This window comes from Tachysurus vachellii, chromosome 1, assembly GCF_030014155.1.
Source record: "Tachysurus vachellii isolate PV-2020 chromosome 1, HZAU_Pvac_v1, whole genome shotgun sequence".
NCBI classification, from domain to species: domain Eukaryota; kingdom Metazoa; phylum Chordata; class Actinopteri; order Siluriformes; family Bagridae; genus Tachysurus; species Tachysurus vachellii.
In genome coordinates this window covers 18,197,238-18,216,506 of record NC_083460.1, presented here as the reverse complement: position 1 = coordinate 18,216,506, position 19,269 = coordinate 18,197,238, and the positions used below count along the sequence as shown (strand labels likewise).

General features: G+C 38.8%; 2 protein-coding genes across 5 annotated transcripts in view; both read right to left on the bottom strand.

Moving 5' to 3' along the window:
• Nucleotides 1–1,172: 1,172 nt before the first annotated feature.
• Nucleotides 1,173–19,269, bottom strand: part of hnrnpl2 (heterogeneous nuclear ribonucleoprotein L2) — a 192,676-nt gene continuing 174,579 nt past the window's right edge. The window contains exons 2-15 of one of the 2 annotated variants that reach the window (XM_060875589.1): nt 10,721–10,821; nt 9,265–9,383; nt 7,702–7,939; nt 7,214–7,299; nt 6,641–6,737; nt 6,381–6,453; nt 4,010–4,042; nt 3,531–3,599; nt 3,103–3,356; nt 2,895–3,016; nt 2,278–2,479; nt 2,137–2,194; nt 1,694–1,801; nt 1,173–1,585 (exon numbers count right to left, since the gene is read on the bottom strand). In XM_060875589.1, the coding sequence (XP_060731572.1) occupies nt 1,527–1,585; nt 1,694–1,801; nt 2,137–2,194; nt 2,278–2,479; nt 2,895–3,016; nt 3,103–3,356; nt 3,531–3,599; nt 4,010–4,042; nt 6,381–6,453; nt 6,641–6,737; nt 7,214–7,299; nt 7,702–7,939; nt 9,265–9,383; nt 10,721–10,807 (1,605 nt within the window). In that variant the 5' untranslated portion in view covers nt 10,808–10,821 and the 3' untranslated portion in view covers nt 1,173–1,526. The remainder of the gene's footprint in view (nt 1,586–1,693; nt 1,802–2,136; nt 2,195–2,277; nt 2,480–2,894; nt 3,017–3,102; nt 3,357–3,530; nt 3,600–4,009; nt 4,043–6,380; nt 6,454–6,640; nt 6,738–7,213; nt 7,300–7,701; nt 7,940–9,264; nt 9,384–10,720; nt 10,822–19,269) is intronic. The other variant, XM_060875597.1, reaches the window with a different exon arrangement.
• LOC132849549 (serine/arginine-rich splicing factor 7-like) lies at nt 11,459–18,321 on the bottom strand. Of its 3 annotated transcripts, XR_009648922.1 has the most exons (9): nt 18,167–18,321; nt 16,618–16,859; nt 16,253–16,429; nt 16,014–16,088; nt 15,136–15,174; nt 14,943–14,987; nt 14,766–14,852; nt 13,589–14,110; nt 11,459–11,840 (listed from the first exon to the last, which is right to left on the bottom strand). XR_009648922.1 is itself a non-coding variant. In XM_060875563.1 (8 exons), the coding sequence occupies exons 2-8, from the start codon at nt 16,845–16,847 to the stop codon at nt 14,101–14,103; spliced, it is 663 nt and encodes a 220-aa protein (XP_060731546.1). In that variant the 5' UTR covers nt 16,848–16,859; nt 18,167–18,321; the 3' UTR covers nt 11,459–14,100. The 3 variants fall into 3 exon arrangements, 2 of the variants coding, with proteins under 2 accessions (XP_060731546.1, XP_060731545.1); XM_060875563.1 differs by having other exon boundaries at nt 11,459–14,110; XM_060875562.1 differs by lacking the exon at nt 13,589–14,110.

The following is a 19,269-nucleotide window of genomic DNA, read 5'->3' as shown; positions in this document are numbered from 1 at the left end:
CGTTGTGTAAGAACTGAGTGTTCACTTGCTGCCAAATACGTCCTAATGTTCTTCACTTCACCTTTCAGTTGTTTTGATGTTGTAACTGATTGGTGTATTTATCAGTTTAAAAGTCCTTCATGTGACATCAGTTAGCGTAGTTTGTATTCCCTGTTACAGATTCTGTATACACTTGTTCAGATGTTGTGTGATCTACACACCACAACCTATTCTCATCTATTCTGTGATAGTTTTGTAAAATGTTTTGCACAAAATAAAGTTAAATCATCAAGAGGACACCAGGCAGAAGAGAGATGTTCACTGTTCTGTCATGTCATTTGTAGAGACCTAATAATCCTGTTCAATCTTCCTCCTTGATGCTTTTGGATATTTACTGGATTTTCAGTACCATACTGTCCAAAGTATCCAAACTATCAAACACTCATATACCTAAATGCTTTGGTAGGAATTCGACCATCTCTATTGAGCGTCCAGAAAGAGTAACAAGGTAAAGTGCCCCAAAAAGACAAAGATAAAACCTGAGGATCTATAGATTCAGACAGGAATGCAGACACCAGAAAGGGGATTATAAATTATTTCTCCAAAAATTCTTTACAATAAGGCCAAAAAATATGCAGGAAGGATGTTCACTTTGAACATATTGTGGACAATGATGACTTTATGACAGGTTTATCATTATAGTCTATTTTAAAGCTATTTTGTCAACAAATGACATTTTCTGGAAATGATTATAATTCATGTATTAATAAATGACCCACAAATTTAAGTCCTGCTGTATATTTAGTGATGTGTAATGATCAGGTGAATAAAGGTGCAGTCACGTTCTTACATTTAAGAGGAAAAGAACTGAAAAACTTTGGGTTGTTAACAGCAATTTTCCTTACGCCACTCTTTCACTGGATAGATGGATGGATGGATGACGGATCACACAGCAATGAGACACCAGTTAAGGTGCTCTGTATTTTTCTGTATCATTTCAGTGGTAAAAATCAGATTTTTTACTGCTGATTAAATTATTGATATTAATTATTAAAAACTTGCCATCCAGAGCTTTGTGAAGGGAATAAAATCACTTCTATGGATATTTTTCAATTTATTAAAATTCAGCAGAGTCACTGAAAACAGATTCTCACACTAAATAGCTACTATATTAAATAGCCATGACAAAGGACTAATCGTCACTAATTTTATTTTACAATCAGAGAAAAATGCAGGCTTTCCTTTACAGGCTGCCGCTTCGAAAAGTGAGGCGCTGAGCACACAGCTAACAGTCAATAATGGAAAGCAATTAAAAAGAAAAATGAAAAAAAAAAAATAATACAATAACCCAAAAAAAAAACACTGGTACAAAAGCATTTCACCTTTCTCCCCTTCTATAAAAACAAGATTTTAACGGTTCTGAAAAGCTGATTCTCAGCGCACGCTGTGGCTCACTCAATAGAAAGACTTTCGATATTAACTGCACACGTGTAGGACGATGAACAAAGAAGTTGTGGCGGTGCTGAGCTTGTGATGATGGCCGGTTTTCAATTTGCGTGCTGCGCAGTGGAGAAGCACAGCTTTAGTGTGTAAGGGTACGGACCATCTAGAACAAGGAAACAGGAACAAAGTATAGTAGGTTAGAACAGTAACTAGAGTATTCAGATTTGTCTGTTAGTTCACCAGCATTAATAATAAACAACTCAACACTCACTAGGGTTCTTCATTTGGTAATGGTTCATCATGGCTAGGGCTTCCATGGCATCATTAACAGATTCCCACTCTAGAAGCCCTGAAGAGCTTCTCTCAGATGAAGCACCACCTGCAATAAAAAGGAATCATTAGCGCTAATAAACAAATCTCTTATTATGTCTCAACCACACAGTTCAAGTCAAACTGGATACTAAACACTGAACTGCTGATAAATTAATGAGTCATACATTATGCTTCAAATCTTATTTAAGGAATTTTAGGAAAATATAAATCAATAATTTAAGGGATCTCCACTTCACTTTGCATGAACATGGGAACATTTTTACATCATGTCATAATGCATCGTTGGACCTCCGATTTTCAAAATCTAAATCATAAATTTTTCTCTAAACTTTCACCACAAACAAACATGGCCTCAGGTGATAAATTCAAGGGGTCTGTCACCTTTTGCTGCAAACAATTTTATACTAGATGGACTCTTCAAACCAAGTTCATCACAGATCTGAAAACAGAAGAAACAGATGCTGATGAATCCCAGGTTAACTAAACACAACATTATTCTGCAGCTCCGACTATTGATCTGACCTCAGAGAAGACTTCGACCGAGGCTTCTGGGGCAGCATTAAAGAAGTGCAGGACGTTGCTCGGATGCTGGATGCGGTTCTTGGCCGCCTGTTCTGGGGAGGAAAAGCGATTGTTCCGACTGCCATGGAAGTCTTTAAAGCTGCTGGTGCTGTCCTCTAGCTCATATGACTGACCAGGCATGATGGCCTGCTGCTTAGACACACTGCAAGAATGAAGAGAGTCTCATGCTGATCCAAATCCACCACATTTGTAGTCATTTAAATTTATATATAATACATCAAAAGCTGCAAATTAAAAATTCTGTCCTTGTCAGGGTTTTTTTGGAGCTTCTTTCCACTTATCTATTGCAAAACCTAGGTCACCATCATACTAGCCAAAAAATGACTGTCAGAAAATTCAGAAACTGACGTTCAGCAAATATGTTGATCTAAACATGTTGAACAAAATTTGCAAAAAGATTTCTGTGGTTTTACTCTCACTGGTTCCTGACTTTTCAGACACCCCATAAGTTAACAGCTGTGATATTTTTAAATAAAGTTTGTTTTAAAAAAAAAATGCTATTTACACAAACCACAATGGAAACACTGATGTGAGACATGAACAATCACAATACTTGCCAGACGTTAAGTTTCTGGTTGAACAGGAAATAGTTGTTTAGGTGACAAATGGCCCGGTCTACAGCATAGCAGTCTCCCATTTCCACCATGGCAGCACCTGGTTTGCTTTTCATGAATTTCACCTGGATATCATCATAAATAAAATCATCAACTGTTTCTACACCTTAAACCTTAGATGTTCAAGAATGAGTAAGAACACTCTGCTTACCCTCTCGACATTTCCATAGAGGCAGAAGATGTTGAACACCCTGTCTGCATTTATTTTGGATGGCTCCAGACCATAGACCATCATGACTGGTGACTCTGCATGAGCACTGTATTCCCCTGGAGGTGGTGGAGGTGGGGCTCCGTACTGGCCGCCGTAGCGCTGACTGGCCCCGCCCCTCCGTGGGCCTCCCATAGATGGACCCACACGGCGTCCGTCATAACCGCCATAACTCTCGTCCTGGTACCCGTATCCACCTGGCGAGTACACACATGAACAATGACGGTTGAAATTGCATATCATTGCAAATCTGAATGACTCAACACAGCACCGTCTAACTGCCACTGTGGATCTATGCACCCGAATTAAACAAGCACAATCACTCCCCGTTTTTGTGAGCGAATGTGTTGGGTGTCCACCAGGAGCCTTACCGTACTCTGTAGGGTGGTGTCCCAGCAGAGCCGGCTGCCTCTGGCGCTTGTTGGAGTGGCCATTCATATCTGAGAGGCAAGAGAGGGAAGGAGGCCATGAAAGGGAAAAGAAGAATACAGTGACAGGGAGAAAGGGCGGAAGATGAATTTGCAAAAAAAATAAATAAATAATAAAAATTCTGTAGCTTAATATATAAAATTATATGTAGCTTAAAGTCCAACTGGATAAGGAAAGTTTGGAGACCAGAAATAGACGGCAGAGAGAGCTACATGAAAACTGAATATATAATTAGATAAGAGATAAGCCCTAGACAATGTGAACCAGCACCCATATGTGTGATGTCCTGTTTATCCTTTATGTTCGAGCAACTTAGCTCAAATCATCAACTGCCAAATAAACAATGATTTCAAAAGATTATATGGTTTATACTGAGAGGGAAAAGAGGAAGAATAAAAAATTCCTGGAGATTCACACACACCTTGTTCGCCCTCATCGCCATCAGCGTCTGCACCTGTTCAGGTACAAACATTGCAAACATCAATCTCAAACTTGTTTTTTTTTTTTTTTTTTGGCATTTGCTTCAACGCAATTCAACAATTCTTAAAGCAAGGGGCTTAACTAAGGGGCTTAAGTGTCACATGCCCTGAACATTGTACAAGAAGAATATAGCAGTACTATTGATGCAGCACAGCAACACGAAACTGGAGTCCACTGGATAAACAGGCAAATGTAGATTGGAGAGGGAAAGTGATAGCAAGTTTAGTACATATTTTGTCAGAAATAAAAAAAAAAAAAAAAAAAAAAAACCATCAAGGCATCACTCCAAGACAACACAAGCTTGGGGATACTTACAGCTCCAACTCAAGGGGAGGGGTAGAAGGGTGACGCAGGTGACACAGGTGGTCAATTAGCCAAAGGTGGGATCCTCCTCTTCTCTTCATTTGAAAGTTAAAATTCACGTTTTTGTTTTTTTTCCCGTCCCGACTCGGTTTAGTTTTAAAGACTCTAGCGGCCGTCCTCTTCGTCCGAGACCAAAGCACCGCCGTGGCTCGTCCGTATTCTTCCAGGAGTCCATATTTTTTTTATTTAAACATATTGTCCATGTCATCACACACAGCTGCAGCGTGGTGGATTTTTGCACATTTCAGATTCCCACTAGAGACAATGCAAAACCTGCATCATATTGGAAGGTGTTACAAAGTAGGTCATAAGACTAAAAATAGAAAGGAAAAAAAACACATTGAGAGGTAAAATTGTTAGGGAGAAATAGAGGTGGAAGGTATACTGGACAACTAGTACTCTGTAATCAAAGGTGTCGGCATGTGTCCTGTGTGGGTGACCTCTTCCACATACTGTCGGTGTGTCATTTCTTGAAGGACTCAGAGCTATAATCAGTAAGTTGGCACGGACGCTTTATATGGTATGTGAGCGCATTTTGTTCGAGGACTCGAGGTTGAGGAACAGGGAACAAAATACACACACATAGATGAGTAGGGTTCAGAGAAGGTGTTTTTGTTTCTTGAATGACTTGTCCTGTGTGCAGGGACTGTGATTTTTTGTCTGTTTGGAACGTGTGTTTCCCCCCTGAAGATTCCTTTATCAGCAGTTGGTGGTGGTGTTGGTGCTGTGTCACAGTGGGGTGGTGGTGGTGGTACTCTTTCAGTGGCATGTGTATTATTGTTCTAATAATCAGAATGTGTATCATGCCGTAGGGCGGCGCGTCTTTGTGGCTGTGGTGGTTCAGGAGGGGTGTAAAATGTGTAGAATCTCTTGTGTAGAGTGTCAGAATGCATTTCTCTATCATGCTTACGCTTCCCTCTGGTTGTTGAAGGAGAAAGTGCTCTTGCAGATGTAGCTGAGAAAACTGAAATATCTTCCATGTATGCAAAAAAAAAAGGGCACTCTTCATTGTCCAAGTGTGTTGCTGCAGCTGATGTTTTGAAGCAGTTTACTTTTTTGTTCAGCATAGATGTGGAGGAGCAACTGGCCCATAAGCAGGCAAATTAACAACTAATAACTTTTTACTGGCGAAATGCACTTCTGCTAAAACCTTGTAAGGAGCTAAAATTAGGTAAAATACAGCAGGCAAAAAAACACACGCAGCATTTCAGCATGTTCACCTTAAGGTTCCAGAACCTTTTAAGGAACTAAAAGGTGAAACCATCCACAATAAACTTGCTAAACATTTCTACTGCACTGCTGATCTGGTGAAGCTTATGTAACATAGCAGAAGCGACAGATTACACAAGGGACTGACGTTTCTAGTAGCACCGAACTAGTCTACACAAACCCCCCTTACGTTTAAATACAGTTCTCTGATACAGACAGACTCAGTAACAAATTAAGCTAGAAGGATAATGCACTGTAAGAGGGTTATTGTAACTATGGCCTCGATTCACCTGGGGATTCACCAGAGTGCCTGAAATGGTCTGGGCTTCTTCAAAATGGTCCTAGATTGGAAACATGCTTTTTTTTGTGTTGTGGCCAAAACAGAAATACTTTAACATTGGAAAACATTTTCCCTCAGTGATGCATACTCAGTGGTCCAGTTGCTCCTTTCAACCTTGCTTTGTTAAGAAAAGGAGCTAAACAATATTCTGAGTGTACATTTCAGAAACAAGGTCACAAAAAACAAAACAAAAAACAAACAAACAAAAACAAAACAAAAAAAAAAAAAACACTTTCCTACCTGCCATGCCTCAACGTCAGCACAAACCTGTGTTAGGCTGCACAATTAAGCATCAGAGCTCCTAACATGACCCACTCCCACCCTCTTAGCTAATCTCCACAGTGGCAGTGACGGTGCTGAATTGTGTCAGAATATAAAGATGTCCTGATGCTCACGTTACCTTGGCTGCCCAGGTTTGGATTGGTGTAGTCCCATGTGTCCTGGTCGTTCTTGAATACGTTGAGGCGTGTTGGCTGTAAGGAGGAAAACGCATCATTAAATATGTTTCCAAACATAGAAAACAGGTATTTGGAAACGGCAAGGAAACCGAACACGCTGAAGGTACAAATCAATCAATCTATTTTCACTAGTAGACTAGTGCACAACACACAAGTGTGATGTGTTTCTACATTTATCTAAACACGACAGAGCTCCACGTACCTTGGCATACTCGATCTTGAGTGTGCAGCAGCCTGAATATATATCGGCACCGTTGAGAGAGGCTTTGGCTCGCTGTGCACTCTGGACCGAATCAAATGTGGGAATAATTAAGGAAAAAAAAGTACATTCTATCAAAAGACACAACCGCTAATCAACAAGCCCTTACAAGGCAGAGTCATTCATTTATTTTCAGCGACCACTCGGTCAGGGCCGACAGATACAGAGCTACTCCAGGGAACACCAGGCATGACACAAACACACACTATACGGGTCACCAGTCCATGCAGTGCACATCTGCACACTTACTCTGAGCCAGGCTGTTCAATACATGCCATTCAGTCCATTTAGGAGGTGGGAGGAAACCAGAGAAAAGCTTTGGGGAGAACATGTGAAAGTCTGCAGAGACAGTAACTTAAATCCAGATTCAAAACAGGGACCCTGGGTATGTAAAGCAGCAAATTCCTGAGCCATGTAATTCACAGGTTGTGTGTGACTGAACCAATGGATCTTCCCCAACACATCTTTGCTTGTTGAGGGCAGAACTGAAACACGATCAAAAGCAGTAAAGGATATTCTACCATGGCCTGGACACCATTTTTCCTGAAGATGACAATTCTTTGAACAGGACCGCAATTGTTGCAGATGGTATACAGCACGTCCTACAGGATAAGAAAAATTATATTATATTTTATATATTTATATATTTATATATTTATATATATATATATATATATATATATATATATATATATATATATATATATATATATACACACATTTTTTTGGTTATATATATATATATATATATATATATATATATATATATATATATATATATATATATATATATATATATATATACACACACACGTTTACATATACATTTACATACATACACACATGAATATATTATTATACTTAATATAATGTATATTAAGGGTGAATTTGTGGCTGTGATTCTATATGTGTATGTAAATCACAGCCAGTTTCTTACATCCTGTAATTTTTAATGTACAAATGCAGATGTGGGGGAGGTGCAGAGTCCTGGAGAGTGATATTACCGTGGTGATGGGATAAATGGGGTTCATGATTGTCAATAATAAAACATTATTAACGCTGCGAGAGTCGTCAGAGTCGCCGGGCCGGGAGATCTTCTGACTGGTGGAGTAATTAACGTAAGCAGGATTTCCAGCGATGTAGATCTGGTTGTCGTTGGCATACGTTACAGCATTGGAAGAGCCGCTCATGTCCTCGTATTCAACAAGGGCTTGGCGCTTTTTGGGCATCAGCACCACATAACTGTAAAAACAGGAAAGAATCTGGCTGAACCACAACCGGTCATTTTTATAATAATACCACAGGTAATGCAGTTTAAGGGAAAAATAAATACAAAAGGCAATCGAAGAATTTTCCCAAAAAATAATGCCACAAAATTAGAAACCAAAAGAATGCAGGTGGTGTGTGGAGGGATGGATTTGGGGGAACGTGGACAATTCTGTACATCTACAGGTACATGACACTAAGCTGAGCAGACGTCATAACAACGCAGTGCTGGAGTTTTGCTAAATACTTTTAAACCACTGCCATGAAAATTCTGAATTTTTAATGCTGAAGCATAAAACGTATTAAATGACGTTAATTGAAACACGACAAATTACTTTTGATAATACTCCTGCTCTTAGTCTTTAAAAAAGGAATAATTAACAGTAGAAGGCTCATTTTGGAAGCAGAAATGGCGACACTGACAAACCGAGCAAATAAAAAGCAGCCGTGTCGGCGGTGAATGAGGCACAAACACAGCAGAGACATGCCAGTTATTGTGTTGGTTGGTTTTGGCAAGTTAAACAATGACTAGAGATGAAGATGGCAGTGGCACAATTGCTGTTTTCTATTTGCACATGAATGTGATTGTTCTGCTGCTTTCACCACCAAAAGCAAACAAACAAACCCGGATCATGAAACCCGGACTGAATAACATTTGGACCGGTTGCAGCCGGGGGGGGGAACGGTTAGGAGTTTTGTTTGGAAGCTTCTGCACACAGCAATGTATAAACTGCAGCCATCTTTCTCATTCAAAATGCAGCTTAAACACAGACGTTTTAACGAAGACATTGTGCAAGTGCAGTTCAGTCATTTGCAACACATTTAAAGTGGCATAAATGGCGGCACAAAAATACAAGAACACCAGAAGTTTGCAGGCATTCATTTTATAAAGAGGGGCTAAGATAAGGTTATAGCTGCAGCAGATGCAGGTTTGCAGCTTAAGGCACACACAGGACCTAAAAAGCCTACACACCCTGGTGAAAACAGCAGGTAAACTAAATAAAACTAAGATAAATCGTGTTAGACCTTTTACCACCCTCAAAGCAAAAATCAATCAGAAACATTTCAGGGGAAAAAGAGTCACAATAACTTAAATGTGCACAACCTTTTATAACTGCTCAGAATGAACCAATCAGAGTCATGTTTAAAAGTAATCATCATAGTTTGTCTGTTTCAGTGGGATTGTTTTCACATTACATCGGTTTCATCAGGAGAAGGATGTAAAAGTTATTTTGCAATGCAGCATCATCACAGGCAGATTTAGATTTCAGAGGATACAGTAGATTATAAGCAGCACAAACCTGATGGTCCCAAATTCCTGCAGCGCTTCAACAATGTCTGCTTCCAAAACTCCATCCACTAACCCTCTTATGTGGACCACAAGGGATGGGAGAGGTTTACGAGGGTCATCGTAGCCCTCCTGTAATAAACAGTGATCATACAGATTAATAATATAGAGATTAATAGGCTTGAGTCTTTATGTCTTTAAATCACATCTTAACTGTCTGAAGTCACTGAAATCATTCTGGGTGATTATTAGTAACAGTGAGTGGTTAATAACGACATTAATGTTGTGGCTCCAGTGTAAATGACTTCCATCACATTTGGAATATCGGGAAACTGAACTGTGAACTATTCGCTTCTGTTTTTTTTCTACCATGTGCAGTATTTAACTGTGGTTAAGATCAGAACTAATCTGTACCTGTATTTTATATAAGGAATAAGAGTCACATTTTCTAATAACAGCATGACATGAAACTTTATTCCTCTTATACTTTTTTAACCATTTTATTTAGCTTTAATATAACTGTTTCCTTTAGTGACTTACTTTACACCCGCTAAAAACAGCTGTTCCCTCAATGTTACATAACGGTCTGAGTTATGAAATATTATAATTATACATATGCCTTTGTTAAATAAGATCATGTGAGACATCCATCCATGTGTAAGTTAAGAATTATATAGCTTTGTTGTTTAAAGAGCTCTAATATATAATCTGTAATAATTAGGACACTTTTGTTCAGCTGTTTAACCGGCTTCATCACACTGATTACAAGTTTTGATGCAAAGTTGAAACTCCAGTTTCCTGATTCCTTTATGAACTGTTTATGAACTCCCTCCTTTAGGGCACTTATTCAACAGCCCTGATCCTGGAGTAACCCCGTCCTGCACTTTTAACGATTTAACTAGTGAGCAATAACAATCCTTTCAGATTCTAGAAGCCTGTGTTAAGCCAGAGGAAGGATACAGAGCAGAGGGTTCTGCAGGAGCACGTTGGGGAACCTGTGCTTTAGGGAGAGAGTTGTGTGTGGTGTATATGTGTGTTTAATGTCCCAGATCTCTCAGGCCATCCAGTAATAAAGGTATAAAGCTAAACGTCTCTTTATTATGTTTATCCAGCAGAACTGTACAGGCCCTGTGTGTGTGAGCGGTGTGGCCTCCTGAGGCGTCGTTACTCCACGCGACTTCTGCTAACTTGCTAACTAGCTACATTCATTCATGCTAACTAGCTAGTGGCCAAAGCACAAACTAACTAGCATTGTGTCCTATTCCTGCAGCATCAGGGACAGGTTTATCACCCTAGGTCATGTATTTATATACATGTGTGTTTGTATGTGCACTAAAATACAGTCCGCTGGAAACAGAGGAAACAAAGACGTGAAGCTAAGCGAGTGAAGCTAGCAGCTACCGCGCGCGAGAACGCACAGAAATCTGCAGAAAAGTGTCCGATGTCCCTCAGACCTGTGAGTTACTTACAGCCGCCATTCCTCCCTCGTTGTCGGTTTTCTGGCGCTTCGTCGCTCTGCCTCCCTCGCCGTAATAGCGGGCCGTTTGTGTAGCCATATTGTCCCGTTAGCGATTGATTTTTTTTTTTTTTGTCCCCCCAACGGACCAAATGAAAATGGACGAGAAAAAATACGTGAACGTGCGCCCGCCTTCTGAGCGCTCCTATTGGTCAGTACATCACAGCGCTCAACCAATGAGAAACGTACAACAGTGCTCAAACCTTCTATGATTGGACAGCTATGTTCTTTTAATTCTTCTTCTTCTTATTATTATTACCTGGAAACATAGTTTATATAATATAGATGTGAATAAAAAAGACTAATATTTAAGAGTTCCCCACTACTACACATTACTCAGCATCACTAAACCTACATGTGTAAATATCAAGACTTCACTATTTCCCATTCTATGGTCAATGCTTATTGTTGTCAATGGAAGCAGGCTAAATGTATAAGGATATATGGATTGTGTGTGTTACATATTTTATATATATAAATAAATATATATATATATATATATATATATATATATATATATATATATATATATATATATATATATATAGAAATATATATAGATATATAGATAGATAGATAGATAGATAGATAGATAGATAGATAGATAGATAGATAGATATACACACACAATGCAATTACATAAAGTTTCACAAAGTCTGTAAATGCTCTCTTTAAATGTTCAGCTCACACGTCATGCTATAACTCTTTATTTTTGTTCATTTCCAGTGTAAACTTACAGGCAAAACAGAAAACATAGTACACTTATTTTAGGAGTATTTTTTTCTAATTAATATGCAAAGCAAAAAATACAATTTATAATTAAAAGAGAAAATAATTATAGAATTAGAATATTTATGATAATCACCATTTTAAGGTAAACAGACATTAGAGTTAAAAAAAATTTCAGATAAGCAAAACCGAACAGATTCTATAATTTTATAAGATTAATGTGAAGAAAAACAGGGCAAAGAAAGCAAAAAAGTGGATAAGTGATTTGGGTTTAGGGTTTCTTCTCCACTCGAACTTCATCTAGGGATGTGGAGCTTTTTTTCAGGCTTGGGGACCTGGAATGGCTGGAACACAGAGAAAGAGGCCTTCAGTAAGGAGAATATATATCCATCACTAAAAGAATCATCCATGAACTTTGCACAGCTTCAACCATATTCCTCCTGGATGGCTCATAATCCACAGCTTGACCTCTTTCAGTGCTGCTTGAGAACTATAGAGAAAGTTAAATCTACACATAACACAACATATCATCAAGAGCTATAAATACACTGATACTGAAAGCTTTTAGCTTCTTGTTTAAATGTCATATAACAGTGAATGTTAACGACCTCAAAAGAAGCTGAGAACTAAAAACAAAATTAAAGAAATACTCCAGAATATTTCTGCATCTGTTGTGTATGTGTAATGACCACTGATACTTATACATTTCTCTAAAATGCTTTCCATAACCATGGACCATATAATTAGGAACGGATCAATCCTGGGTGACTGAAACAAGTGCATTCTGTCTTAGTAAATGAGTTTTACTTATTTTGCATTTTTGTACTTTAGCAAGCAGAAAAAGAAGTTTCATTTTTTATTGAAAATTATATTTCTAAACTTATATTACACTTATGTTTCATTTGTAAACTGTTTTCACTGTAAACTTCCGTGTACACATTTAAACTTGTTTTTGCGATTTTTAAAAACTATATCTATTATATCCAGCCATCTACACACACACACACACATACACACAAGTCTTAGGCACAAGCAGAGAAATGCACTAACCAGTAATCAACAGAGTTTTTTTTTTTAAAAAAAAAGACTTTCCTGTAACATTTAATTTTGATTGTAATGTATTGGGGGAAATAATACTGACAATTAAAATTTGTACAATTTGTAATTTGGGATCTTATAATGATCTTGATCATGAACTTTGTTCATTTCCTTTTTGTTTGTATTTAACTAGTTATAAATTATACGATATATACATTATAATTAGCTACCATATTTACGCTAGTCAGTTAGGTTTCCAGGCAACCGAAAACGAACGTGGGCTTTTAATTACCCAACGAGATTAATTAATTTATCATTTATCCACCACAGTGTTCATCAGACATGATGAATATTTACCCAAAATCTAATCAGAGTGTAATATTAACACTACAATAATTAAAAGTCAATCTGTTTACTGAGACTTTTTTGTGTTGCGAGATCAGAACCCCATGAAGAATTTATGAATGTGTTCTTAAAAAGAAAAAAGTTTATTAATGAAATACACCATCTGTCCTTATTATTAGCACATTTTGCATATGGGGAGTTACAGGGAAATGTGTTAGACACTACAGATGATGTGTATAGAGACACACGCTGGAGTATTTCTTTAAAGTATGAATAGCTTGAAGATAACTGCTTCTGACTGCAACGGGTTCGAGACTGCTTCACCTAATGATGGACCATTTTAGAACCCAAGAGTGCCACCATCTCACATGAGCCATCTACATCACTTCTAAATCACTTATTTAACAGTACAACGTTATCCAGAAATTAATTGCAAAATCTCACCTAATGAATTCCTCTAATCCAGGATTAGACTGAACACTCTCTCTCTCTCTCTCTCACACACACACACTGACACACACACACGTGTGTTTCCCTTACACTTGCACTCACTCATTCAATAACACAGGTGCACACACTCACTCTCACAGGGGTGTTAATCATCACATGCTCTGGACACATTCAGCAGTAAGTAAACGTTTACAGAGAATCTGGCTTTATGAGAACCAGGGCTCATATCAAGAAGGACAGTAACTCTTGGGTTGGTTACCTTTGCAGACAGTGGCGGAAACAACATACAGAGAAGCGACGGATGCTAGAACTCGAAGACACACGCGCAGAGGTCTTGAAGACTGATCTCTCGTCTCTCTCTTTCTCTCACACACCCTTCTCAGAAGCTAAGCATGAAGCCAGAGCTTTGAAGGAAAAAAAAGAAAGGGGGAGCCCAAAACTCTCAGCCCAGCATTTCTGGTCTGCAGTAGTAGTGCATGGGATGGGATGGGAGTGGGGAGGGTGGAACAACTGTTTGAGTACGCACAGGATGCCCTTGGACGATCTCTTTAAAGCAGCGCGGCAGGAGGCTGATCTCGGGTAAGCTCTTTTGTCACCCTCCCGGAGGACGTTTAACATGGCAAGGACGAGCCCTGGTCACTGCCATCCACTCCCACACTCTTTAAGAAAAAAGAACAGCCTGCAGCAATTGGTCACCGGAGTCTGATCGAGACAGATTTGTGCTTGCTTTCTTTTTTTTGGCGGGTGATCTCGTTCACTCTTTGTAGCTAATCAACTGGATCTGAGGGAGAAGAGAGATGAGAAGATTCCTCACATCTTAACCCCCCCGTCCCTCCATCCCTTCAACATAATCCTGACTCTGGGAGTCTTTCATAAAATATGTGTGCGAGTTGTCTCTAATATCTTAACTACGACCTGACCAAGATCGTCTAGACTAGGTGACCTTGAAAATAAGACATATCAGACAATGTTAGAAATTGAAATACGGCATGGGACTGGAGGGCTGGGCTGATGCCCCGTTGTTCATTTTTGGAGTGATTTAGATAAAATCCCTCTCTACTGCATCTAATTTATCTGCTCCTGCTTCATCCATCCATCTCCATCACCAATCCGTCCATCCGCGGTTGGAGCTGCGTTGTCAGACTAAAGGTCTTACCTCTGGTGGAAGCTGTGCTTACAGGACAAACTATGAAATATATAGTAGACTATTTTTTAACTAACCTAGAGATACTATTATTTCTGACTATGATCAACAGGTTTATCTAAGCTGACTTAAGTCATAAATATGAGAGTTAGGTCTGGCCTTGAAGATATTCTATTTCACATCATTTAACTTCCTAGACAAAAACATGCTTTTAGATATTTGATCAGAAAATCACAAGGTCAGAGCAGTTTTAAAAAAGCAGATATGATATGGTTGGAGACCAGGAACTTACCTGCGCTTCTTCAGGCTGCGAGAGCGGGACCTGGATCTGGAGCGAGAGCGCGAGGCAGATCCAGATCGAGAGCGAGACCAAGAGCGACTAAAAAAAAGCAGAAATCACATATCATTCTTGTGAGCTAGGATCATCAAAAGCAGAAAGAGAAATAACAATTATATCCTATTGCCATACCTCCGAACAGGAGTCCTAGATTTTGAGCGAGCTGGAGTGCCAGACCTTGATGGTTTTGAAAAAAAAAAAATGTATATTACTTATTATAATATACATTTATATAATTATTTAGTTAGATTCTTCAGCAAAAAAATTAAGAAACACTTAATGGGCGTTATAGCCACTGTGATCTTACACATTTCTAACCACATACCTGCTCCTGCGCTTTCCATAAGATGGAGATCGGTGCTTCCTAAGAGGCAGAGAAAGAAATTGTAGACGTAGTGAGGTGCTTATATATTGCTGTTCCATTAGCACTTTGCCTTACTTCACCCTCTAATGTGATATGCTCACACAGACTCAACCTGGAACAACCTGGAACAACAACCTGGAAAGTTTTGGAAATTTTATTTCTATTGCTTCTAACGTACTTAATATAATACATGTCATATCTAATCGAGTGGCTGCCCATGTCTGCATGGGCTTCCCCCAGGGTCTTTGGTCTTCTCCTAACTTTCAATAACTGGTAGTTGGTTGAGTACGTTTAATTGCACCTCTGTGTGATGTGAGTGTGAGTGAGTGTAGGTGTGTGCATGGTGCTCTGTGATGTTCTAGTGTCTTGTTCCACCATCAACTTGACCAGGTTAAAACACTTACTAAAGATGAATGAATGAGTAAATTTAATCATGGAATTAAATCTACAGATCCCAATCTGGGTGGGCATAGGCCCCTCTGAGACACCACACCTGTACATCTTTACACAGTTTTGATGGTTTTCTTAATGTATTTAAAATCTCGTTTTCTTTTTACGAGTCCATATTTGTAGCTTTGATAATAATTATAACCCTTGCCTTCACTTTACATCATCAGAGCCTATAAATGAAAGGTTCTGTAAAGTATGTTGTATAATGATAATAACAATCATACTACAGTTATTGTAAGATAATTAAATGTTTTTTAGTTTCAGTTCTAGATCATGCAGATGTTTCAGGTTGTGAGAATTACTATGAGCTATACATGAACCATGAACCTATTGAGTAAACTACACTCAGTTTGAATGCTACGAATAATAATAAAATGATAAATTCCAACCGGTTATTGCTGCGGCTTCGGGATCTTGAGCGGTGGCGGCGACTCCTCGACCTGGAGCGAGACCGAGACCGAGACCTGTAACGGATAACAAGGATAATGCTTTTCTTGGTTCACACTTAATATCACCTAATTAAATCTGAAAAGCATTTATTGGCAAAGAAAATGATTAAGTTAAAGACACATTGGAGTTTGGTATCAGGGGAAGGCGAGCGGAGCATAAATGTTGAATCGCTTTGCACCTGCTTCGACGTCCTCGCTTGCTGAAGCGATAGCAGTCATAGGCATAGTGTCCTCTGTCACCACACTGATAGCATCTATCATTTGGATCAAACGGGCGGCGACTGGCTCGGCCATATCGGCTCTTCCTCGACATGCCAGTGGAAAGCTCCACGCGAATCCGAGATCCACACAGTAGCCTGTTATTTAATGAGAAAAAAAAGACATGAGCCAGTGTCCATATTCTCTGGTAACAAAAGCAATCTCCAAGATACAGCAGTGGAAATGTATGTCCTACACTGCTCCTGAGGCAGATATTCCCAATAAGATTACATAAGTTTCATGCAGGGTTTCATACATTTCCAAAATGCTCATTAAATATACTTACTTTTCATCCATTCCTTTCACTGCATCCTCTGCATCTCGAGCATCTTCAAATTCCACAAATGCAAAACCAGGAGGGTTCCTGGCCACCCAAACACTGCGCAAAGGTCCATAGTACTCAAAAGCCCTTTCAATTTCTCCCTTAGCAGCTCCTTCTCCCAGATCTCCAACGTACACCTTACACTCCAGGTTTCTGGAGGAACTGCGGGATGAGGAAGATGAGTAGTATGACATCTCTGCCCTTACCTGCCGAGAAAGAAAATACTCAGATCTGCAGTGTCTTAGCACAGGATTCCCCAGTTCCAGATCTGAAGGGCCTGACCCAGTCAGAGTGCTAGTGAATGACTGACACCAGTGATAACTCAGTGGTTACTGAGCTCAGTGATTATTGAGCTTTTGGGTGCTGCATGACTACTGCCAAAATGTTCAGAATCAGAATCAGAATCAGACAGAGCTTTATTTCTTATTTCTTTCACATATGAGGAATTTGTTTTAGTGACAGACATTTCCCAAACTGCCCCTTAATTCCCTAGAAATCCATTTTGCATCTCAGGCTAATCACCACTTGTTTTAATGTACTCAGAGAAATATAAATCTAAAATCTATTTTTTTTTTTTTTTTTAGAAAATATGCATCACTCAACAATATCGAAGAAACTGCAAAAGATTTTGTGGTCAAATAAAACCAAAGTGAACCATTTTGGAATGAATAGTGAAAACATTACATCTCTGAAACACTCTCCATCCAACTGTGAAACATGGTGGTGGATGAATGGCGTTGTGGGTGTTTGTCATATGGAAGTTCTGGGAAACGTGTCAAGGCTGATATGTGGATGGATCTCTAGAAATGGGTTGGAAACTTCTATTATGGTCACAGCTACCATATGGTGGCTTGTTCGGAACGAGGTCCATGTCAATGTAATGCTCACCTTCTACACTGCATTGTTGTGAACTGGGAAAACAAGTCCAATTTAATCTCACAATGCTTTCAGACTCTAACAACAGCTACAAATAAATTATAGTCCATTTCTTTTCTTAGCACTAAAGAAGCTTTAATAACATAATAAACCACCTTTTAAATGAGTCTCAGGTCAATAAAACTGAGATGATGCACATTTATTTCTATACAACATGATTTTAGGAACCAAGTGAGCACAAGATTACAAAAGGCCCAGAACTGGAGCTGAGAAATGTTCAAATCATTAAGAACGATTAAATACACAGTTTATTATCTCACATACTTCTATAAACCAGTCGTGGTTTTATCGAGCTGATTAAATTATCTTCGTTAATAAAGTTATATTGTAGGTAAACAGTCGCTAGCTCGCTAATTAGCTACAATGCTAACATTTCTATATACTACAATACTAGCTTACTGCTGGGATAAATGTGTTCACGTTATGTTGTTGTTTTTTCCAGATATATACAGAAAATATACAGCTAGTTATCTGTTAAGGTTAAAGCTTCTCTGTAACACTAGCTAAGCTAATACGCAATGGAGGCTACAGCTAATTAGCATGCTAGCTAACACGACGCCAGTTATAAATGACTTACCTCTTTGAGTCAATTACTATGTCCGGGTTTTTAAGATGAATATTAAATGGTGGACACCAGAAACGATAAGGATTTTAGTTTTCACCCCTAATAACTAGCATTAGCTAGATGTGAAGAGGAAATGATGTGGCTGTAGCTCTGCAGTGGGAGGAGGAACAAGAAGAAGAAGAAGAAGAAGAACAACAACAACAACAGCTGCTGCTTTGGGACTCACACCAAGGAGAAGGCACAGAGGTCGTAAACTAATTATTTATACTTAAGATAAGGTTTCAATGGTGGAATGAAATCAGCAATGAGTGTAGGATTATATGCAGGATTATATTTATATGTTCAGAAGAGAATATGAATCTTTTGATTTTTGCCAAGGTTATTTTTTAGGTTATTTATCTTCACTATAGATTTGATGTCCTGGCAGTAACACAAGCTCAGAATCAAACCCCTGGAACATTGGCAACACTATCTGCAATAAACTGCCACTGTTTAACGTACAGAGAGAGCAATTCGTTATTATTATTATTATTATTATTATTATTATTATTATTATTATTATTATTCATTCATTCATTCATCTTCTACCGCTTATCCGAACTACCTCGGGTCACGGGGAGCCTGTGCCTATCTCAGGCGTCATCGGGCATCAAGGCAGGATACACCCTGGACGGAGTGCCAACCCATCGCAGGGCACACACACACGTTCACTCACACAATCACACTATTATTATTATTATTATTATTATTATTGTTATTATTATTATTATTACAGCTGTCCTTGTAGCTGAATTATATCCCCTACCTGGGTTGGGATTAAAATCTTGTAGCCCACACTGACATATACAGCCACTTAACCAATCACTCCCATACATGCCTGTTAAACATCTTATTTCAGTCTCCATTTTCAGTAACAATTACGCTTCTGGGAAGACTTTCCATTAGATTTTGGATTGTGGATGTGGGGAATTGTCATCATTCAGCCATAAGAGCATTCAGTGAGATCAGACACTGATATTGGTTCAACCCAATAACCTTCTCTTCACTCAGCTCATTCTGTGCATAGAGGCATTGTCATGACGGAACAAATTTGGGCATCTTATTTCAAGTAAAGG